The sequence below is a fragment of the Amblyraja radiata genome, chromosome 3, assembly GCF_010909765.2.
Source record: "Amblyraja radiata isolate CabotCenter1 chromosome 3, sAmbRad1.1.pri, whole genome shotgun sequence".
Classification (NCBI taxonomy): Eukaryota; Metazoa; Chordata; class Chondrichthyes; order Rajiformes; family Rajidae; genus Amblyraja; species Amblyraja radiata.
In genome coordinates, this window is record NC_045958.1 from 107,194,306 (window position 1) to 107,219,566 (window position 25,261).

General features: G+C 47.8%; 1 protein-coding gene across 1 annotated transcript in view; it reads left to right on the forward strand.

Annotated features, from left to right (window-relative positions):
• The first annotated feature begins 18,919 nt into the window (after positions 1 to 18,919).
• The window catches only part of LOC116971386 (solute carrier family 22 member 5-like), a 61,601-nt gene continuing 55,259 nt past the window's right edge, over positions 18,920 to 25,261 (forward strand). The window contains exon 1 of the mRNA XM_033018523.1: positions 18,920 to 19,800. Coding sequence (XP_032874414.1) covers positions 19,426 to 19,800 — 375 coding nt within the window. The 5' untranslated portion in view covers positions 18,920 to 19,425. The remainder of the gene's footprint in view (positions 19,801 to 25,261) is intronic.

Genomic DNA, 25,261 nt, shown 5'->3' on the forward strand with positions numbered 1-25,261 from the left:
TTCCTCCTCGTCTCTTTCTAAAAGTAAGTTCATTTAATCTGAAGCTATCTCCTTAGGTTCTAGACTCTCCCACTAGTGGAAACACCCACTTCACATCCATTCTATCCAGGTTTTTCACAATTGGGTAAGTTTCAATGATGTGCCCCTCATCCTTCTAAGCTCCAGCGAATACAGGCCCAGTGCCGTCTAAACGCTCACCAGAACCCAATCATTTTGCTGGGATCATTCTCGTAAACCTCCTCTGGACCCTCTTCAACACCAGCACATCCTTCCTCAGATATGGGGCCCAAAACAGCTCACAATGTCATGCCTAATACCTCCTCCTTGGCTCCTTGCCACTCACCCACGCAACAGGATAAATAGCAAGCAAGCAAGATGGCGCCCAACACAGGTGACAATTTGCCTGCTGACCGCAGAAGCAGATCTCCAAACTTACAAACCCTCCACACTCTTAAATCTCTACTCCTTCAGCAACACTTCTCACTTCATCTACATCAGTGAGACCAAGCGTAGGCTTGCCGATCGTTTCGCCCAACACCTCCGCTTGGACGGCATTAACCAACCTGACCTCCCGGTGGCTCAGCACTTCAACTTCCCATTCCGAATCCGACCTCTCTGTCCTGGGCCTCCTCCATGGCCAGAGTGAGCACCACCGGAAATTGGAGCAGCAGCACCTCATATTCTGCTTGGGCAGTCTGCACCCTAACGGCATAAACATTGAATTCACCAATTTCCGGTAGCCCTTGCTGTCTCCTCCCCTTCTCAGATCTCCCTCAGCCCTCGGCCTCCTCCTCTTCCTTTTTCCTTTCTTCTCTCCGCCCCCCCACCCTCCATCAGTCTGAAGAAGGGTTTCAGCCCGAAATGTTGCCTATTTCCATCGCTCCATAGATGCTGCCGCACCCGCTGAGGTTCTCCAGCACTTTTGTCTACCTTCGATTTTCCAGCATCTGCATTTCCTTCTTAAACACTTCTGACTTTATCCTTGATCGGACTTTGCTGGCTTTACCTTACACTAAACGTTATTCCCTTATCTTATGTGGATGGCTCGATTGTAATCATGTATTGTCTTTCCGCTGACAGGTTGGCACGCAACACAAAAGCTTTTCACTGTACCTCGGTACACGTGACAATAAACTAAACTGAACCAAAAGCAGCCAATTGACCCATCAGCCTTGCCTGAGAATGTGGGAGGAGAGCAGAGAGCCAGCAGCAAGTCCATGTGGCACGTGGAGAGCGTGCAAACTCCTCACAGTCAGAACCCGAGGTCATGACCAAACCGAGAGCAGCCACGGTGGCGTAGCGGTAGAGTTGCTGCCTTGCAGCGCCGGAGACCCAGCTTCCATCCCGACTACGAGTGCTGCCTGTACGGAGTTTGTATGTACCCCCGTGACCTGCTTGGGATTTTCTCCGAGATCTTCGGTTTCCTCCCACACTCCAAAGACGTACAGGTTTGTAGGTTAATTGGCTTGATATATGTAAAAATTGTCCCTAGTGGGTGTAGGCTAGTGTTAATTTGCAGTGATCGCTGGTGGGCGCAGACCCGGTGGGCCGAAAGGTCTGTTTCTGCGCTGTATCTCTAAAACTAAAACATCATCCTCAGAGACAATGTGTTTAATTGTCATATGTACCGGAGGCAGAAGTATAACATTCTTACTTGCTGAAGTTTTGCAGGGCCATTAACACAATAAAACAACGAAATATACAATAAACAAGGTCACGTAGAATAAAGGGGTGGTCATTTAAGACTGAGGTGAGAAAAAACTTTTTCACCCAATGAGTGGTGAATTCCCTGCTACAGAGGGCAGTGGAGGCCAAATCACTGGATGGATTTAAGAGAGAGTAAGATAGAGCTCTAGGGTCTAGTGGAATGAAGGGATATGGGCAGAAGGCAGGCACGGGTTATTGATTGGGGATGATCAGCCATGATCACAATGAATGGCGGTGCTGGCTTGAAGGGCCGAATGGCCTCCTGCGCATATTTTCTATGTTTCAATAAGACAATAAACTTACAATAATCAATAGCACAATAAATTAATCGGTAATACTCGGTAACCAGATGATAATAGTGCAAAGCAGAAATCCACAGTGGATCGTAGTTGCTGAGGTAGAGTTGAGGTTAGTGTTCAAGAGCCTGATGGTTGAAGGGCAGAAGCTGTTCTTGAACCTGGAGGTCACAATTCTCATGCTCCTGTACCACCGAGGTGCTGTATGGCGGAGGTCTTCCAGAGATGCCGTGCTGCCTGCCCAGAGGTGCTGAGGGAGCTGCTGGAGAGGTTGAACATGTGGAGAGTGTGAACTGTGAGGAGGGTGCTATGAGAATGCACGGTGACTTGGACAGGTTGGGGGAGTGGGCAGATGCATGGCAGATGAAGTTTAATGCGGATAAATGTGAGGTTATCCACTTTGGTAGCAAAAGCAGGAAGGCAGATTGCTATCTAAATAGCGTCAAGTTGGGAAAAGGGGAAGTACAACGGGATCTGGGGGTCCTTGTACATCATTCTATGAAAGCATTCAGGCACAGCAGGCAGTGAAGAAAGCGAATGGCATGTTGGCCTTTATAACAAGAGGAATCTAATATAGCAGCAAAGAAGTCCTTCTGCATTTGTACAGAGCCCTAGTGTTCCCGATGTTGGGGGGGTGCCCAGAACCAGGGGCCATTCTTACCCCTTATTCTTATTAAGAATAAGGGGTAAGCCATTTAGAACGAATACGAGGAAACACTTTTTCATACAGAGAGTTGTGTGTCTGTGGAATTCTCTGCCTCAGAGGGCGGTTCTCTGGATACTTTCAAGAGAGAGCTTGATAGGGCTCTTAAAGATAGCGGAGTCAGGGGATATGGGGAGAAGGCAGGAACGGGGTGATCAGCCATGATCACATTGAATGGTGAAGCTGGCTCGAAGGGTCGAATGGCCTACTCCTGCACCTATTGTCTATTGTCCTCCCGACCGATGTCCAAGACATTTCACATGGCCTTCGTCCCTTCAATGCCTATTTTTCAGGCCCCCGCTACCTCATCTGAAGTAAGGGTCTGAAGAAGGGTCTTGACCCGAAACGTCACCCATTCCTTCTCTCCAGAGATGCTGGCTGGCTGCCTGCCCAGCTGAGTTACTCCAGCATTTTGTGTCCATCTTTGCTTTGAACCAGCAATTGCAGTTCCTTCCACCATATTTATTTTTGCTGTTTGGTTTCAATGACTATCTTTGTCTTATCTCATTTTGCTGATAATCACTAGGAAACTGGCCAGACAGTTGAATTTAATCCCAAAGATATCAGGTGATTGTTGCTATCCCTCGTGAAATGCTCACCTGGTGGAAAACCCATTTAATGTTATCCCCTTTGTATGAGCCAGATTTTAAATTGTTTCATTACCTGGCAGATTTCTCACAAAGGGCGGCACGGTGGCGCAGCAGGTAGAGCTGCTGCCTCGCTGACCAGAGACCTGGGTTCAATGCACAATAGACAATAGTAAGTAAGTAAGTAAATTTTATTTAAATAGCACGTTTAAATCAACTCGCGTTGAAACCAAAGTGCTTTACATAGAAGAAATAATTAAGTTTCGGTACATCCATAGAAATTTTTTTTTTAAAGAAAAATGACACAACACATTATAGAATTCAACATGAACATCCCCACACAGCTCCCTCCGAGCTGCTTCTTCGCCCCTTCCTCGCGGCCTACCATCGGACTAGAGCGGCGTTTCCTGTCGTGAGCGGCTGTGGACTACAACTTCGGCGGCGGCACAGCGTGGGATACCGGCGCGGCCTGAGGACTTCGGGTGCCGCGGTCTCCGGGGAGGAAGCGGCCGCTCCAGTCATTCCAAGCCACTGAGGAGTGTTCACCCGACACCGGAGTTCCATCTTCCCGGCAAGAGGGCCTGAAAACATCGGACTGGCTGCGGAGGCCACAAATAGGCCCCGACCTCGGGTGGTCACAGAGGAAGAGGACTGAACTTTCTGGTGCCTTTCCCCACAGTGGAAAATGTTGATTCTGTTGTGGGGGGATGTTCATGTTGAATTCTATAATGTGTTGTGTCATTTTTCTTTTTTTTTTCTATGGATGTACAGAAACTTAATTATTTGGGTAGCGGAGTCAGGGGATATGGGGAGAAGGCAGGAACGGGGTACTGATTGTGGATGATCAACCATGATCACATTGAATGTCGGTGCTGGCTCGAAGGGCCGAATGGCCTACTCCAGCACCTATTGTCTATTGCCCCGGTTTGACTTACCAAACAGTAACACTTCACACATCTGAGTTTGATATCACCTCCCTTCTATCTGAACATCGACACAAAGTGCTGGAGTAACTCAGTGGGTCATGCAGCATCTTTGGAGAAAATGGTTGGATGACATTTCGGGTCACGACTCTTCTTTCAACGGATGGCAACATCACCCATTCCTTCTCTGCAGAGATGCTGCCTGACCCGCTGAGTTACTCCAGCACTCTGTGAAACGTCATCTATCCATGTTCTCCAGAGACGCTGCCTGACCCGCTTAATTACTCAGAGTTGTGTCTCTCTTGGGTATAGACCACCATCTGCAGTTCTTTGGGGCCATGCTTCCTCCGTTCTATCTGATTTCTCTTTATCATGAATGTTTATATCCTGTGTGTGCTTTATTAAACAATCTCGTAATATTCCTGTCACTTTTAAGGATTGATGGGCAATTATACTATCTCTGTGTTCCTGAACATCCTTTAGAATTGTGCCATTTAGTCTCGACAACTTCTTTCTGCTGAGCCATATCACTTCACACTTCTCCGTATTTAATTTCATTTGCCAGCGGATCTGCTACAGATTCTGCAAACCTATTTATGTCCTCTTGCTTCTATAACTGACTTGCATCCAGAATGAGACCCTTCAGCCCATTGGATGCATGCTAGTACGCTACAGAGTAATCCATTCAATTCCACTCCCACTCTCTCTCTCTCTCTCACTCTCTCTGCAGAGTTGTAACTTATTCTCCCACTCATCTCCATCAAATCGACACGGTGGCGCAGCGGTAGAGTTGCCGCCCCATAGCGCCAGAGACCCGGGTTCCATCCTGACTACGGGTGCTGCCTGTACGGAGTATTGTACATTCTCCCCGTGACCTGCGTGGGTTTTCTCCGGGTGCTCCCACTCTCCAAAGACGTACAGGTTTGCAGGTGATTTGGTTTCTGTAAATTGTTCTGTAAAATACGGTTTACGGCGGGCGATTAAACCATCGACCTTTCCCTGAGGATGAAGGAGGAAAAGTGAGCAGCCAACAACAATTTCAAATGTCAGGCAGAGTGTGCAAACTCCACACTGTCAGAACCGGAGGTCATGTTCAAACCTGGACCTGTGAGTATTTAATTGTTGTATCTACTGGAAATGGAGCAATCTTACAGCCATCAGGTTATTAAACACTACTATATATTATATACTATTATATACTATAAATTGATTTATATATATATAAAACAAAAACTCCGATCTTGTTATCTTACAGTCTTTCTATTTGCGCAAAAACGGTTCGCGATATATATATATAAAACTAAAACTCCGATCTTGTTATCTTACAGTCTTTCTATTTGCGCAAAAACGGTTCGCGATAGCTACAATTTTTCGCCAGTTCACTCGCCATTCTCCTGTGCCGCGAGTGCGCCAAGTATTGTTCCGATCGGTTGAATGTCGTAAAAGTTAGTGAGTTTTAAAACTCTTAAAAACCGCGCGTGTGCAGATCGATCTCTTCTCCTGCCAGTCGGCGCCGCATGCAGAATAGTCTCTACCCCTGACACTCACCGGGACGGTCCGCCCCTTCCTGTGCCATCGTGTCTTTACTGGAGCTGAGGGTGGCCGGCGGAGGTTTCCAACCGGACTTACGGAGGGACCCGAAGCAACCCCGCCCCCAGCAGCAGCCCCGCCCCCAGCAGCCCAGCCCAGTGTGGGAGACCCAGCCCAGAGTCAGAGATGTCGCCAAACGGAAAGCGGAGACTGATCCCGGCGGATGAGAACGAACAGTGACCAGCTCTTTGTACCTTACTTTGAAAAGCAGCACCTGTAGTTCCTAGTGTCGATTTGAATCTGCTCTCAGCTTGGTTCCATGACTTGCTCCTCCTGGAACAAGCCTCGATCTAGACACTGATCTGCCAGCTGCTCTTGCCAATGTTTGGCCTTTGTGGCTCTTTGATCTTGGCTTTGCTCGAGAACCCACCCCCCCTCATTTATATTTAGCATGGAGAGGACAGGTTTGGAGGGATATGGACCAGGCACAGGCAGGTGCGGGCAAGCTGGACATTGTTGGCCGGTGCAGGCAAGCTGGGCCGAAGGGCCTGTTTCCACACTGTATCACTCTGTGACTATTTCTGACCAACATTCTTTTTGCCTTCACAACGTTTCTGCTGTCCGTCCACGTTAACGAGAAGTGAACGACAAACAGTGTATTCCGAACACCAATATCTTTCTGTGTTCAGCGTTTAAACTCGTTAATTAGCAATGGATCTTATCGAGGTCAAATATTTTCACTGGTGCAATTCAAGAGCCGAGACAGACATGTTATGGAATTTCAAACCAGGCTGATCATTATCCATGATAATGGATAAACCCATTCACCCACACATTTTCATGTTACCAAGCATCAAAGTAGCACTAAGTAACATCGACGCTATGATTCTGATACTGGAGTCAGTTGAAAGAATTCCCCTGTAAATCCTGCTGTGATTTGAGTTTTCCCCAAGGGCGACACGGTGGCGCAGCGGTAGAGTTGCTGCCCTACAGCGCCAGGGACCCGGGTTCCATCCTGACTAGGGGTGCCATCTGCACGGAGTTTTATGTTCTCCCCGTGACCTAAATGACTACCGTCTAGTGGCCTTGACGTCATGAAATGTTTTGAGCGGCTAGTTATGGAACGCATTAAATCCAGTCTCCCCAGCAGCCTTGACCAAGTGCAGTTCGCCTTCCGCCACAACAGGTCCACGGACGATGCCATCGCCCTACACTCATCCCTAAAAACACCTGTATAAGAGAGGCACCTAAACCGGACTCCTACTCATAGACTACAGCTCTGCCTTCAACAGCATTATACCATCTAAGCTTGCAGGACTTGGAGTCAGCACTCGTCTCTGCAACTGGATCCTTGACTTCCTGACCAACAGACCCCAATCAGTGAGGAGAGGGGACAAACCATCCTCTACAATAACACTGGTGCTCTGTAAGGATGTGTTCTCAGCCCCCTTTACTCCTTGTAGAAACATAAAAACATAGAAAACAGGTGCAGGAGTAGGCCATTCGGCCCTTCGAGTCAGCACCGCCATTCAATATGATCATGGCTGATCATCCAAATTCAGTAACCCGTTCCTGCTTCTTCCCCATATCCCTTGATTCCGTTAGCCCAAAGAGCTCTATCTAACTCTCTCTTGAAAACATCCAGTGAATCGGCCTCCACTGCCTTCTGTTGCAGAGAATTCCACAGATTCACAACTCTCTGGGGGTGGGAGATTGCAATCTTCACGTGGTCCGCCCTGTTTCAACGAATGCAATCAACCCGGCGTGCACAATTAAATAAGATCAAATAGAACAAGTTGTCCTACAACTTTAGGCTGTGCATGCCATAGGCAAGAAGAAGAAGACAACTCTCTGGGTGAAAACGTTTTTCCTCATCTCAGTCCTAAATGGCCCAACCCTCATTCTTAAACTGTGAGCCCTGGTTCTGGACTCCCCCAACATCGGGGAGCATTCAAAAGTTCAAAGGTTCATTATTAGTCACATACACTAATTGGTGTAGTGAAATGCTTATTGCCATTGCAGCACACAAAAAAAAGAATACAACATAACAGTAATAAAGAAATTTTAACGTAAAAAACATCCCCCCACAATGATTCCCATTATGAGGGAAGGCACAAAGTCCAGTCCCCATCCCCATGTCCACCCATAGTCGGGCCTATTGAGGCCTCCGCAGTCACCTTTATGGAGGCCCGATGTTCCAGGCCGTTCTCGCTGGGTGATGGTGCTCCGGCGTCGGGAGAATCCTCTCAGCGGCTTGGGAAACCAGGAACGGCCGCTTTCTTACCCGAGACCGCGGCTTCCGAAGCCGACAGGCTGCGCTGGATGGAGCTCCACCACTGGCGATCTCGGCGAGAGATCCCAGGCTCCCGATGAAAAGTTCAGCGCCGCCGCCCCCGGCTGGCCGCTCCACAGACCCGCAGCTCCGCGATGTTTCATTGGCGGGCTCAGCTCACCGGAGCTCTAGCTCAGCGACCCGGGCAAGGCATCGCCCGCGCTGCGATAGCGCTCCAGCGCTGTGCCGCCGCCGAAGCCGAGGTTGTGGCCAGTCCCCTCAGGAAACGCCGCTCCAAGCCCGCTGGTAGGCCGCGAGGACGGGTCGAAGATTCTGCCCGGAGAAAAGCTGCCTCTCCGACCAGGTAGGGACCCTGAAAAGCAGTTTCCCCCTTCCCCCCACATAAAAAAAACTAGAGCTCCGAAAAAACAAAAACTCAACTAACTAAAAATAAAAAAAAGAAGTGAAAAAATGGACAGCTGCAGGCTGGGCAGCCATACCCATACAGGACGGCGCCCCTTAGCATTTTTCCTACCCGCGATCGTGCAGACATGTACAAATCTAATTCCATTTACAAATTTGCAGAAGACGCCACCATTGTGGGCCGGATATCAAATAATGCTGAGACGGAGTACAGGAAGGAGATAGAGAACCTCGTGTCCTGGTGCCGAGACAACAACCTTTCTCTCAATGTCAGCAAGACAAAGGAGACAGTGATGGGCTTCAGGAAGTGAAGCGGTTCACCTGCCCCAGTCTGCATTGATGGCGCCGAAGTAAAGATGGTTGAAAACTTCAATTTGCTGGGAGTCGATATCACCAAAAACTTCTCCTGGAACACCCATATTGAAGCAACGACCAAGAACGCACCAACGCCTTTACTTCCTTAGAAGACTCAGGAAGTTTGGCATGTCTCCGACAACTCTCACCAACTTCTACAGATACGCCATAGACAGCAAGAAATTGCAGCGAATTGTGGACGCAGCCCAGACCATCACACAATCCAACCTCCATTCCTTTGACTCCATCTATACCTCACGCTGCCTCGGCAAGGCCAGCAGCATAATTAAGGACCAGTCGCACACTGGCCACTCCCTTTTCTCCCCTCTCCAATCTGGCAAGAGGTACAGAAGTGTGAAAACGCACACCTCCAGATTCAGGGACAGTTTCTTCCCAGCTGTTATCAGCTAACTGAATCATCCTACCACAACCAGAGAGCAGTCCTGAACTACTATCTACCTAATTGGTGACCCTCGGACTATCTTTGATCGGACTTGGCCGGCTTTACCTTGCATTAAACGTTATTCCCTTATCAGGTATCTGTACACTGTGAATGGCTCGATTGTAATCATGTATTGTCTTTCCGCTGACTGGTTAGCACGCAACTAAAGCTTTTCACTGTACCTCGGTACACTTGACAACAGGGAGCTCCGGTTTCCGCCCACATTCCAAAGACATACAGGTTTATAGGTTAATTGGGTTATGTATATTGTAAATTGTCCCTAGTGTGTCGGATAATGTTAGTGCATATGATTACTATGGACTCAGTTGTCCAAAGGACCTGTTTCCATGCTGCATCTATAAAGTCGAAAGTCTAAGGTGTTTTAAGTTGGTGATGTATTCTTTAACCTCCTCTGCTTCTCAATAAAAATTTTGAACATGAGTTAGTGATGAGGAAATAACTTAGGTACACAAAAAAGAAGGAGAAACTCAGCGGGTGCAGCAGCATCTATGGAGCGAAGGAAATAGACAACGTTTCGGGCTGAAACCCTTCTTCAGTCTGTCAAACTAAAGTAGGGCTTTCTTTATGATTGCATCAATGCGATGGGTGCAGGACAGATCTGACGAAGGGTCTTGAACCAAAACCTCGCCCATTCATTCTCCCCAGAGATGCTGCCTGTCCCGCTGAGTTACTCCAGCATTTTGTGTCTATCTTCGGTGCAGACCGGCATCTGCAGTTCCTTCCAACACAGGTAATAATAATGTTTTGTTTATAGGGACAGTGCATATTAATGAACATTTGCATGTAAATATGCGTGATTGTAGCCAATCAGTAGCTAATTTCCGTCTCTAGTCCCAGGCAAAGGTAGGTGAAGTGTCTTGCCCAAGGACACAACGACAGTACACACTCCAAGCAGGATTCGAACCGGCCACCTTCAGGTATCCAGCCGAACACTTAGCACATTGTGCCATCTGTCGTCCTAAGATCTTCAGGAACATGGTCTTGCTTTTTACGTGGTGGCTGCGACACAAGTTAGATAACTCTAATGCTCCAATAGTTTTATAACTAAATGCCTCGGGTCACTTGCTCTATAATTAACCAGAACTGCTCGTGACGCAAAGTGAGTGTTGAGCCTTATTTAAAGTAGTGCAGCTGTTAATATTTATCCCATGAATGTAAACAGCAGACCATAACATGCAAGGAACAGCATCTTATCCATTTCACCAGCCGCTGCATCAACACGGAAGATCAAATGATGGGAACATATTCACAACACTTGAAAGTAAAATCATGTTGTATATCTTATTGAGGATATTGGGGATAGATCGAGTCTCTTACCCAGAGTCGGGGAGTCGAGAAGCAGAGGACATAGGTTTAAGGAACTACTATCTACCTCATTGGAGACCCTCGGACTGTCTTCAATCGGACATTGCTGGCTTTATTTTGCACTAAAAGCTATTTCCTTATCATGTATCTGCACACTGGAAATCAACTCAAGTCAAGTTTATTCGTCACAGACACATATGAGATGAGCAGTGAAATGAAAAGTGGCAATGCTTGCGGATTGTGCAAAAAAACTACAAAATAGAATGGAACAGAATCACATATTCACATATATTACATATTTGTGGGAGGAAAATAAAAAGAAAAAAAAAAGCAATTTTAAAAAGACACCACACAACAGTAAAATGGTGCTGTAAAGTTAGTCCCTGGTGAGATAGGAGTTTACAGTCCTAATGGCCTCTGGGAAGAAACTCCTCAACCTCTCCGTTCTCACAGCATGGCAATGGAGGCGTTTGCCTGACCGTAGCAGCTGGAACAGTCCGTTGCTGGGGTGGAAGGGGTCCCCCGTGATCTTGTTGGCTCTGGAGTTGCACTTTCTGCAGGGGGGCGAGTGTAGTTCCCATAGTGCGTTCGGCCGAACGCACTACTCTCTGCAGAGCCTTCTTATCCTGGGCAGAGCAGTTCCCGTACCAGATTGTGATGTTGCCAGACAAGATGCTTTCCACAGCCGCTGAGTAGAAGCACTGGAGGATCCTCAGAGACACTCTGAATTCTACTTCGGAGTCACGTGAGTGACGACGTGAAGAAGAAGGCTGTCAGCCCGCATGCGCGTCATTACGTCTACCGCATTGCGCATCGACGGACTGGCATGTGCGCTGCTCCTTCCAGCGGTAAGTTTAAACCTGCAGGTAAGTTTTCAACTTATTCCCAGGTTGTGTTTTGTCTTACAGGAAGCTCTGCTTACAGAGTTTTCCTGCTGAATTTCGGGGCGAAGTCCGGACGGGGAACCTTCATGGACCGCGGGGAACCCCAGTCAAGGACCGCAGGGACTCCCGGTCGTGACCTCAGGGAATCCCGGCCACGGACCGCGAGGAACGCGCTACGGAGACCGCGGAAGTGCGGGTAGCGGGCGGCGGTGGAGCCAGCGGCTTCAGACTGGTGCCGGTAGCACCTAGGTAACCCCGCTTGGAGGGTTAGCCACTAAATTATATCTCCCTCTCTGAGAAGGGGAGCATAGGGAAGTGGCCCGTTGACTCAAATGAGGCGGGCCAGGAGGATTCCTGATGGAGAGGATCCCCTCCTTCAATGGGTAACGTCTTTGAACGTTCAAACCCACATGGAGCACCTGATGGAGAGGTGCTCCACTATGATATACTCCGTAGGAGGGAGTTATCAGCGCGGGTCTCCTCGGGAGCCCGCGGCAGCGGCACCTGTTTCAGGGCTGCACAATGTCTCCCTCTCTGAGGAGGGGAGCATTCAGGGTCAGTTTTCAGTCTGACTCAGAGCTAAAGTCCTGATTTAGGTTCGTAGGAGGGGCCATGTCAGCGCAGGTATCCTCAGGGGCCTGCAGCAGCACCTGTTTTCAGGGCTGCCTCTGAATCTCCCTCTCTGTGGAGGGGAGTGCGAGGAAATGCTCGCAAGCAAAGGGGTTACTGCCGGAAGAATTGGTTCCAGCCGTCGGCAGAAAACCCGGAAGGGGCCAGAGTTTCCCCTCACCCTACAAGTGCAGGCAGTGAACAGCGCTATCAGGGGTCTTCAGGTAAGACGTATCCAACAGGTATACCTGGATGAGGAAGGTAAAGCTGGCGGACTGATCAAGGTACCAACATTCATCGTATCGGCGACGACACACCCCACGCCTCATCGGCAGTAAGCAGTTCACTGAAACTGGTGGCAGCTTGAAAGCTGGGCAGAGGCTTTCAGGCCAAGGTCCAAACCGGTCTCAGGAAATATGGAATCAAGGATTGGAATAGAACCCACATCAGGGGCCGTTGAGCTTACCATAGACCACCGGTAACCATGGAGGTAGGTGGGTCTGGTTCTTCCGAAACATGGGGTAAGCGGACCATTTACAAGTTAGTAATATTTACAATTGTTTTTGTACAAAAGACTATGATAACATGAGACTCGGATCAGTTATATACTAAAATGATAACGTGAGATTGGGTAATTATTGCACAGCATACAAAGGTACCAAGCTTGGCTTGTAATTGGGGCCAGAGTTATCTTTCGAGGTAGGCTCAGTATTACGGCCAGGATTGCCTTCCGGAACAAGCTCGGAAATTCGCCAGAGTTGTCTTTCGAGACAGGCTCAGAATTATGGCCGGAGTAGCCTTTCAAGGCAGGCACAGTATTATGGCCAGAGTTGTCTTTAGAGGCAGGCTCAGTATTATGGCCAGGATCACCTTTCGAGACAGGCTCGGGAATCTGGCCAGAGTTGTCATTCAAGGCAGGCACGGAATTATGGCAGGCGTGGCCTGTTCATTATGAAAGATGGAGTCAATGTTGGTTCATAATTGATTAACTCGCATGTGCAACATAGATTTTTCAGTATATGAAACTTCGTAACAGTCTAACAAACTGATTTCTTTAGGACTTTTATTACATGCATCGAATTCAAAGATGCATACTATTCAGGTCCCATTCACAGGGATCCCAGGAGACATTTGGAATTTATCTGGATGGGGCTATGATAACAGTTAATGTGTTGCAAATGGGCTACTTCAGCTCACAGGTCATCTACCAAATTACTAAACCAGTGCTGGGACTGCTCAGAGCTCAAAAACACTTATTATGGCTTATCTGGATGATATTCTAAACGCTGTGTTCAACTGTTTCAGCCGCAACTAGATTTGAGAAATTGAGTTTCCTCATTCATCCAGTAAAATTTGTTGATACCAACTACATTTATTGATTATTCGGTTTTACCTTTAATTATTAATTTGTCTGTGGCTCGCCCTGGGGCAAGAGATTGGAATCAGTAGAAGCCTGTAACAACCTTGTTATCAAGCAGTCTTCTATTCATCAAGTGTAATTGGCAATATAGCAGCTGTGTTTCAGCTGTGCAATTGGGCCTTTGCATTATCAGAACTTACAACGTGCAAAGTAGTAACCTCTCAAGTGCCATATAGGTCATTGTTAACAGACCTATGCTATTACCAGCTGAAGCCACTAAAGTCGCAATGGTGGACGAACAATATTTAGCATTGCTCCAGCAGTTTGGTCAATAAATTTTCAGTTATATTACAGACTGATGCTAGTGCTCAAGAAGGAAAATTACGAATGCCATCTCTCGTTACGGAGGCAGATGGGATTTGCATGAATTATCCATTCTTCAGTTATTGGTATCAACTACCTATAGACACTAGGTGCATACTATGGGTTAAAGGGTTATTGTGCGGATATGCATGATCTGCATACTCAGTTCCAGGTTGATACACTGCGGTGGTGGCATATGTTGGTCACATGGGTGCTATCAAGTCAAAGTATCTTGTCATAATTTACCCAACCTTATTTGACGCTGTTGTATCATCACGTAAAATCAATGACAACACAGAATGGATGTTGGATCACAAAGTATTTTATGACATAATGGCTCGATGGAACACCGAATGTTAATATGTTTGCAGGCTCATTCACCGGTTGTAAGACATGTGGCGTCACAGTGGCGAGGGATACATTCTCGCTACACGGGGAGGAATGTTCTTTTATGTCGTTGCTCCATTTTGCCTCAACAGTCGGATCTTGCAATAATTCAGCAAGCTCCCGCTTCAGGGTTTTCGTACTGCCTGACTGGCCTATGTAGCCATGGTTTCCCACAAATGTTGGGAATTATAGCAGAACCCTATATGGAGTTTCTAAACATAAACTTTGCTGGTTCAGCCTGGGACTTGGGGAACCAGCCTCTGCATGATTAATCAATTCATCGGCTTACAGTATCTGGGAAGACAGCTCCTGCGGCTTGGGTTGTCAGACCGATCCATGTGAGTGCTCACTGCAGAGTGCAGGGATAGCACCAATAAAGCAGGACATTTTAAATGCTATGTTACATATAATACGGCACGGACACTGATGTCTTAGACTTCATTTCAAATGGGTCCTGGACAATAAATTAGTTATAGTCCCATTAACTGTGCCAACGTGCTTTCTCATCATATTTGCTGCAGCGAGAGGGACCCGTTTTCTGTCGGGTCTCATCCTCTGATATCCAGTTCATTAGGATATCTTTAACACTAGTTCTCCCAGACCCAAGTACACGGGAGTATGGGATATTGACATTGTGTTAACACTACTTAATCAGGGGGCTCCTATAGAATATAGGAGCAAAGAGGTCCTTCTGCAGTTGTACAGGGCCCTAGTGAGACCACACCTGGAGTATTGTGTGCAGTTTTGGTCCCCTAATTTGAGGAAGGCCATTCTTGCTTTTGAGGGAGTGCAGCGTAGGTTCCCCAGATTAATTCCCGGGATGGCGGGACTGTCATATGCTGAGAGAATGGAGCAGCTGGGCTTGTATACTCTGGAGTTTAGAAGGATGAGAGGGTATCTTATTGAAACATATAAGCTTGTTAAGGGTTTGGACACGCTAGAGGCAGGAAACATGCTCCCGAAGTTGGGGGAGTCCAGAGCCAGGGGCCGCAGTTTAAGAATAAGGGGTAAGCCATTTAGAACGGAGACGAGAAAACACTTTTTCACACAGAGAGTTGTGAGTCTGTGGAATTCTTTGCCTCAGAGGGCGGTGGAGACCGGTTCTCTGGATACTTTCAAGAGAGAGCTAGATAGGGCTCTTAAAGATAGCGTAGTCAGGGGATATGAGGAAAAGGCAGGAACTAGACACTGATTGTGGATGAACAGTCACGATCACATTGAATGGCGGTGCTGGCTCGAAGGGCCGAATGGCCTACTCCTGCACCTATTGTCTATTGTCTATTGGTCTTGACTATGGCTGCTGCCTGTACGGAGTTTGCAATCGAGAACCAGAGGACGTCAGTTTAAGTTAAGGGGAAAAAAATGTAATAAGGACCCGAGGGGTATTTTTCCCACACAAGGGTGTATGGAACGAGCTGCCGGTGGAGGTAGTTGAGGCAGGGACAATTGCAACATTGAAACATAGAAAAAATAGGAGCAGGAGGGGGCCATTCGGCCCTTCAAGTCAGCACAGCCATTTAATATGATCATAGAAACATAGAAACATAGAAAATAGGTGCAGGAGTAGGCCATTCGGCCCTTCGAGCCTGCACCGCCATTCAATATGATCATGGCTGATCATCCAACTCAGTATCCTGTACCTGCCTTCTCTCCATACCCCCTGATCCCTTTAGCCACAAGGGCCACATCTAACTCCCTCTTAAATATAGCCAATGAACTGGCCTCAACTACCTTCTGCGGGAGAGAATTCCAGAGATTCACCACTCTCCGTGTGAAAAAAGTTTTCCTCATCTCGGTCCTAAAAGATTTCCCCTTTATCCTTAAACTGTGACCCCTTGTTCTGGACTTCCCCAACATCGGGAACAATCTTCCTGCATCTAGCCTGTCCAACCCCTTAAGAATTTTGTAAGTTTCTATAAGGTGCCCCCTCAATCTTCTAAATTCTAGCGAGTACAAACCGAGTCTATCCAGTCTTTCTTCATATGAAAGTCCTGACATCCCAGGAATCAGTCTGGTGAACCTTCTCTGTACTCCCTCTATGGCAAGAATGTCTTTCCTCAGATTAGGAGACCAAAACTGTACGCAATACTCCAGGTGTGGTCTCACCAAGACCGGCTGATCATCTAAAATCAGTACCCCGTTCCTGCTTTCTCCCCAATTTCCTTGATTCCGATAGCCCTAAGAGCTAAATCTAACTCTCTCTTGAAAACATCCAATGAATTGGCCTCCACTGCCTTTTGTGGCAGAGAATTCCACAGATTCACAACTCTCTGGGTGAAAAAGTTTTTCCTCCGTTCTAAATGGCCTCCCCTTTATTCTTAGAGTGTGACCCTTGGTTCTGGACTCTCCCAACATCGGGAACATTTTTCCTGCATCTAGCCTGTTCAATCCTCTAAGAATTTTTTATGTTTCTATAAGATCTCCTCTCATCCTTCTAAATTCCAGCGAATACAAGCCCAGCCGACCCATCCCGGGAATTAACCTGGTGAACCCACGCTGCACTTATGAAGCATTTAAGAAACATTTAGACAGATACATGGATAGGGCAGGTTTAGAGGGATATGGGCCAAACGCGGGCAGGTGGAACTAGTGTAGATGGGACATGTTGGCCGGTGTGGGCAAGTTGGGCCGAAGGGCCTGTTTCCATGCTGTATCACTCTATGATCACTCCAGCCAGGGTCGGCCAGTGAGGTAGGAGTTTGGGATAACTTAAAACTGGGACAGCACGGGAATTTAATACTGACGGACCCCAGAAGGCAAGTTAAACATCTTGGGTAAATAAGGCCTTGCCCAGTCCACAGCTCTGCCACACGCACACAACCTCCTGAATTTGGTCCCCTAATTTGAGGAAGGTCATTATTGCTATTGAGGGAGTGCAGCGTAGGTTTACAAGGTTAATTCCCGGGGTGGCGGGACTGTCATATGCTGAGAGAATGGAGTAGCTGGGCTTGGACACTCTAGAGTTTACACTATACTACACTACACTACACTACACAACACCACACTACACTGTACTACACTACACTACACTACACTACACTACACTGTACTACACTACACTACACTACACTACACTACACTACACTACACTGTACACTACACTGTACTACACTACACTACACTGTACTACACTACACTGTACTACACTACACTACACTGTACTACACTACACTACACTGTACTACACTACACTGTACTACACTACACTGTACTACACTGTACTACACTACACTACACTGTACTACACTACACTACACTACACTGTACTGTACTACACTACACTGTACTGTACTACACTACACTGTACTACACCACACTACATTACACTACACTGTACTACACTACACTACACTGTACTACACTACACTACACTACACTGTACTACACTACACTACACTACACTGTACTACACTACACTACACTGTACTACACTACACTACACTGTACTACACTACACTACACTGTACTACACTATGCTGTACTACACTACACTGTACTACACTGTACTACACTACACTACACTGTACTACACTGTACTACACTACACTACACTGTACTACACTACACTGTACTACACCACACTGTACTACACTGTACTGTACTACACTACACTGTACTACACTACACTACACTGCACTACTCTACACTACACTACACTGAACTACACTGAACTACACTACACTACACTACACTGCACTACACTGTACTACACTGTACTACACTACACTGTATACACTGTACTACACTACACTGTACTACATTGGGGACCTGGGGTGGAGGGTATTGCACCGAGGTGTTCCCTGCAACCTGTTTCTCTCACGGTTCACAGACTCGCCAGCCGCCTGCCACTTTTGCGGGCTGGAAGAGTCTGTGTACCACGTGTACATGGAGTGCGTGAGGCTGCAGCCACTGTTTGAATATCTAAAGGGGCTGCTCCTTGCCTTCTGGCTGCATTTTTCACCCACCATCCTCATCTTTGGACACCCTGTGCGTAGGGGAGAGGGCAGGGCTGAAGATGTCCTGGTTGGGTTGCTCCTGGGCCTGGCCAAGCTGGCCATCCGCGAGTCACGGCACCAGACGGTGGAGGGCTCTACCCGAGCTAGCTGCCTGCCCCTTTTCCGGGGTTACGTCCGTGCCCGGGTGGGATTAGAAAGGGAATACGCCCTGTCTGCGGGCACCCTGAGGGAGTTCCGGGACCGCTGGGCTCCGCAGGGTGTTGAATGTATCCTCAATAAGGATTGTATCATAGTTGTATAGTAGTTTATTATGGATACATGTTTGTATTGTATCATGGTGGTGGGTTCTGGCTTGTTTTATTGTAGTGTAATATTGTTTTTAATAAATGAATTAAAAAAAAAATTTAATTAAAAAAATAAAAAAATAAAAAAACTGTACTACTCTACACTGTACTATACTACACTACACTGTACTACACTGTACTACACTGCACTACACTACACTGTACTACACTACACTACACTGTACTACACTACACTACACTACACTGTACTACACTGTACTACACTACACTACACTACATTACACCACACTACACCAGACTACACTACACTACATCACACTACACTAAACTGTCATCTAAGTGTTAAAAGCAAAGTTAGAGAGCAAAGAAATATAAAAGTTGTGCTATCTTTGGGGTGAAGAACTCACGTTTGCCCTCCACTAATCAGTAACAATCTTGTTTTAACAGTACGATCTGTTAAAGCCATTAGCTTGTCACTACTACTGATATCATTTAGATATTAATAACGAGATTCTATGATATCCTCTTGTTCATAGAAAGATTGGAAGCATGTATTAATAGGCTTGGAGAAGCCATGTCACTCAATCGAGTAGCAGCCAATTAAGGCACATAAGGCATGGGGAGGTGGTGCAGGAGGGAGAGGGCAAGAAAGAAGCCTGTTTCACAAATGGTCAGATACAGTGGGATATTTCAGTGAAAGGTCTCTATTCACCTGGTGAAGCATGAACATGCAATAAGCTCAGATTAGTTGCTGTGTGGTAACGAACATGTTGCTGTCGAGCTGATCTCTCTGTCGACTCTTTGCTGAACACCGCGACTGGTTCATGCATTTTGTTTCTGCTTGTTCTGATTGGAAATTATCCCGAGGCGTGGGGTTTCGAGCGGCATGGGGTTTCCGACGAGGAGCTTCTTTCCAAGTGGAGGTGGTCGACCGCAGACCGGTTAACTTTTTGAAGGCGATAAACTGAAGCTTTGCAAAAAAAAAGAAGGCGCGAGAGATGCAGGATTACGATAAAGCCACTGCATTCCTGGGGGAGTGGGGTTTTTACCAGAAGCAAATCTTCTTTCTGCTCAGTATCGGAATCATCCCGAATGGCTACGTGGGCCTGTCGATGGTGTTCCTGGCCGACACCCCCCAGCACCACTGCCGTCTCCACGACTTCCCCAACGCCACCTTTGAGCAAGCTGCCTCCATGAACCAAAGTCTACTGCTGCCCTTCAAGGTGGAGGGCGGCAAGCTGGTCTACAGCAGGTGCAGCAGGTTCAAGAGGCAGGAGCAAGAGGGTCTCAACCAGACAACAAGGCAAACGGAGCCATGTGTGGATGGCTGGGTGTACAGCAGGGACCGATACGCCTCCACCATAGTCAGCGAGGTGAGTGTCCTTTATTTAGCGTGACGCTTCCTTTATTGTTATGGAATTGTATAGAAACGTGCAAAATTCTTGCGGGATTGGACAGGCTAGATGCAGGAAAAATGTTCCCCATGTTGGGGGAGTCTGGAACCAGGGGTCACACCATTTAGGGGTCGGTCATTTAGGACTGAGATGAGGAAAAACTTTTTCACACAGAGAGTTATGAATCTGTGAAATTCTCTGCCACAGAAGTATGCATTCAAGAGAGAGTTAGATTTGGCTCTTCGGGCTAACGGAATCAATGGATATGTGGGGGGGGGGGGGGGGGGGTGGGGGTGGGGGGGGGGGGGGTGAAGGGGGAGCAGGAACGGGGTACTGATTTTGAATGATCAGCCTTGATCATATTGAATGGCGGTTCTGCCTAGAGGGGCCGAATGGCCTACTCCTGCACCTGTTTTCTATGTTGCTGTGTTTAATGTCACGTATACTGAGGTACAGTGAAAAGCTTTCATGGCATGCTAACGAGTGCACATCTGCTTGCTTCCGATACTGACTATTGCAAAGACTATTGCCGCCTTTGTCATGTTGCATTTGATTAAGTTCTGTTTAGTTTACTGTCACGTGTATCGAGGTACAGTGCAAAGCTTTTTTGTTGCGTGCTAACCATTCAGCGGAAAGACAATACATGATTACAATCGAGCCGTTCACAGTGTACAGATACATGATTAAGGGATAACATCTAGTTTTCACTTGTCAAGCTGGAAAGGGTACGGAGAAGATTTATGAGGATGTTGCCAGGACTCAAAGGCCCGAGCTACAGGGAGAGGTTGAGCAGGCTGGGACTCTATTCCTTGGAGTGCAGGAGGATGAGGGATGATCTTATAGAGGTGTATGAAATCATGAGAGGAATAGATCGGGTGGAAGCACAGAGTCTCTGCCCAGAGTGGGGGAATCGAGAAGCAGAATTTAGGTTTAAGGTGAATGGGAAAAGATTTAATTGGAATCTGAGGTAGCTTTTTCACACAAAGGGTGGTGGGTGTATCGAACAAGCTGCCGGAGGATGTAGTTGAGGCAGGGACTATCCCAACGTTTAAGAAATATTCAGACAGGTACATGGATAGGACAGGTTTGGAGGGATATGGGCCAAATGCAGGCAGGTGGGACTAGTGTAGCTCGGACACTGTTGGTCAGTGTGGGCATGTTGGGCCGAAGGGCCTGTTTCCACACTGTATCACTCTATGACTAGTGCAAAATAAAGTCCAGTAATGTCCAATTAACGATAGTCCGAGGGTCTCCAATGAGGTAGATGATAGTTTAGTTCAGTTTAGAGATACAGCGCGGAAACAGGCCCTTTGGCCCACCGGGTCCGCGCCAACCAGTGATCCCCGCACACTAACACTATCCTACACACACTAGGGACAATATTTTACATTTATACCAAGCCAATGAACCTACAAACCTGTACTTCTTTGAAGTGTGGGAGGAAACCGAAGATCTTGGAGAAAACCCACGCAGGTCATGGGGAGAACGTGCAAACTCCGTACAGACAGCACCCATAATCGGGATCGAACCCGGGTCTCAGGCGCTGCATTCGCCCTAAAGTATCAACTCTACCGCTGCGCCACCGTGACTGCGCATGAGGTCAGTAGGTCAGGATCGCTCTGTAGTTGTTCATAGGATGGTTCAGTTGCCTGATAACAGCTGGGAAGAAACTGTCCCTGAATCCTGAGGTGTGTGTTCGTTTTCACACTTTTGTACTTCTTGTCTGACGGGAGAGGGGAGAGGGGAGAAGAGGGAGTGGCCGGGGTGAGACTGGTCCTTGATTATGCTGCTGGCCTTGCCGAGGCAGCATGAGTTGTCGATGCAATCAATGGAAGGAAGGTTGGTTTGTGTGATGGTCTGGGCTGCGTCCACAATTCTCTTGCGATTTCTTGCGGTCTTGGATGGAGCTCTTCCCAAACCAAACTGTGATGCATCCCGATAAAATGCTATGGTGCATCTGTAGAAGTTGTTGAGAGTTGAGATGAGGACATGCTGAACTTTCCAAGCCAAATCGTCAAAAGAGTGGCGTGAGTTGTTTTGGGCCGTGGAGTCATTGATAGGGTGATACAGCGTGGACACAGGCCATTCGGCCCAACTTGCCCACACCAACCATCATGCCCCATCTTCACTGGTCCCACCTGCCAGCGTTTGGCCCATATCCCTCTAACCCAGAGAGTTGTGAATCTGTGGAATTCTCTGCCTCAGAAGGCAGTGGAGGCCGATTCTTTGGATGTTTTCAAGAGAGAGCTGGATAGGGCTCTTAAAGATAGCGGAGCCAGGGGATATGGGGAGAAGGCAGGAACGGCATACTGAATGTGGATGATCAGGCATGATCACATTGAATGGCGGTGTTGGCTTGAAGGGCCGAATGGCCTACTCCTGCACCTATTGTCTATTGTCTAATCCTTAGCTATTCCTTGGTTGCCCAAATCCTGGGCAAGTTGGGCCGAAGGGCCTGTTTCCATGCTGTACGACTCTGCGGAGAGAAGAGGGGTGAAGTGTAAAGTTAGAGGGAGGTAGGTAGTTGGAAGGGGAGAGATGGGGATGGGAGAGAGAGGGGATGAATGGGAAGTTATGGGCATGGATTGCAAGATGAGTGTACGAGGGCGGGGGATAGGAGCAGGGTGATTGCTCTTTAGTTTTGTTTACTTGAGAGATTCAGCGGGGAAACAGCCCCTTCGGCCCATCGAATCCGTGCCGACCAGCGATCATCCCCTACACTAACACTATCCTACACACATTTGGGACAATTTACCATTAGCACTGAAGCCAATTAGCCTACAAACCTGGACGTCTTTGGAGTGTGGGAGGAAACCGGAGCACCCGGAGAAAACCCACGCAGGTCACGGGGAGAACGTATAAACTGCGTACAGGCAGCACCCGTAGTCAGGATGGAAGCCGGGTCTCTGGCGCTGTGAGGCAGCAACTCTACCGCTGTACCACCCATTTTGTTTTATTTGAAGGGAGATGCAAGGTTGTGTTCCATCACATGGGCACATCCATCGGAGACTGGGAGCAGAATGAGAGTGTATACATTCAATGACCTTGCAGCGGTCCGTCGCTCGGTGGTTGAGGTCAGGATTATACCCCTGTAGGCACAGACAGTAATCAATCTCCCGAGATTAGGTTGTCAGCTTTTATAGACCGTAATGTTTCACAGCTGGCTAGCTCCACATGCTGAATGCACAACTGCCCCAAAGCTTCATGTAGGATTGTTCAAACCATTGATGGCGTTCTCCCCCCCTGTCATTCAATATGGCACAACTGGTTCAGCCGCTGCCTCACAGCGCCAGAGACCCCGGTTTGATCCTGACTATGGGTGTTGTCTGTACAGAGGTTGTACGTTCTCCCCGTGACGTTTCGGGTCGAACCCTTCAACAGACTGGCTTCGGACTTCATGTCAGTCTGAAGAAGGGTCTCGACCCGAAACGTCACGCATTACTTCTCTCCGGAAATGCCGCCTGTCCCACTGAGTTACTCCAGCATTTTGTGTCTATTGTTGGCATGGACTCGCCGGGCCGAAGGGCCTGTTTACATGCCAGATACTGGGAATTTAAACTCCGGACCCTGAGCATGTGTGTCTCTTATGTGTTTTCTGTCCATTTAAGGCCCCTTTCACAGATATTGTTGGTAATCTGAATGTGAAGTTTAGGTTAGAGGTACAGCGCGGAAACAGGCCCTTCAGCCCATCGGGTCCGCGCCGACCAGCGATCCCCGCACACTAACACTATCCCACACACACTAGGGACAATTTTTACATTTACCAAGCCAATTAGCCTATAAACCGGTATGTCTTTGGAGCGTGGGAGGAAACCGAAGATCTCGGAGAAAACCCATGCAGGTCACGGGGAGAACGAACAACATTCGTGCAGGCAACACCCTTTGTCGGGATCGAACCCGGGTCTCCGGCGTTGCATTCGCTGTAAGGCAGCAACTTTACCTCTACGCCACCGTGACAGCAGATCACGGAGATGTGTGAGCTCATAGGACATAGGACATGGACAATAAGTGCAGGAGTAGGCCATTCGGCCTACTCAAGCATCCAGAGAACCTGCCTCCACCAGCCTCTGAGGCAGAGAATTCCACGGACTCACCACTCTCTGTGAGAAAAAGTGTTTCCTCGTCTCCGTTCTAAATGGCTTACCCCTTATTCTTAAACTGTGGCCCCTGGTTCTGGACTCCCCCAACATCGGGAACATGTTTCCTGCCTCTAGCGTGTCCAAACTCTTAACAATCTTAAATGTTTCAATGAGATACCCTCTCATCCTTCTAAACTCCAGAGTGTATAAGCCCAGCTGCTCCATTCATAGGACATAGGACATAGGACATAGGACATAGGACATAGAACATAGAACATAGGACATAGGAATTGATTTATCTAACTTCAAGTACCCCTTGCATCCCCTCCCTCTCCGTCCCTCTCCCACCCCAGTCATCGTACTAGTTTCACTGTCGTCCTCCTGAGTTTCACTGTTTCACTCGTTAGGTTCACTCATTATCATCTTCCCCACAGCTAACAATGGACCATTGTGGGCTCCACCTTTCCTTGATCATCATTGCTGGCTTTGAGTTATCCTGCCTTCTCCCCAAATCCCCTGACTCCGCTATCTTCAAGAGCCCTATCTAGCTCTCTCTTGAAAGCAGGTATCTTGAAAAATGTATCATTTATTCATTTGTTCTTTGTACCTCTTCATATCTTTACTTTCTCTCTCTCCCGACTCTCGGTCTGAAGAAGGGTCTTGATCCAAAAGGTCACCTATTCCCTCTTTCCAGAGATGCTGCCTGTCCGCTGAGTTACTCCAGCTTTTTGTGTCCATCTTTAGTGTAAACCAGCATCTGCAGTTCCTTCCTACACAGGAACAGGCCCTCCAGCCCACAATGTTTGTGTCAAACATGATGCCAAGTTAATCTGATCTGAAGCAGGAACGAGGTACTGATTGTGGATGATCAGCAATGATCACATTGAATGGCGGTGCTGGCTCGAAGGGCCGAATGGCCTACTCCTACACCTATTGTCTATTGTCATCTGCCTGTATTCCATATCCCTCCATACCGTGCATATCCATGTGCCTATCCAAGAGCCTTTTAAACACCACTATCGTATCTGCCTCCATCACCACCCCTGGCAATGCGTTCCAGGCACCCACCACCCTCTGTGGAAAAAAAACCTGCCCCGCACATCTCCTTTAAACTTTCCCCCCCTCTCACCTTATAGCTACGCCCCCTAGTATTGGACATTTCCACCCTGGGGGAAAAGGTTCTGAATGTCTACCCTATCTACCCTATCCCTGCCTCTCATAACCATCAAGTCTCCCTTGAATCTTCGACGTTCCGGAGAAAACAATCCAAGTCTGTCCAACCTCTCCCTGTAGCTGAAACCCTCCAATCCAGTCAGCGTTCTGGTAAACTTCCTCTGCACCCTCTCCAAAGCCCCCACATT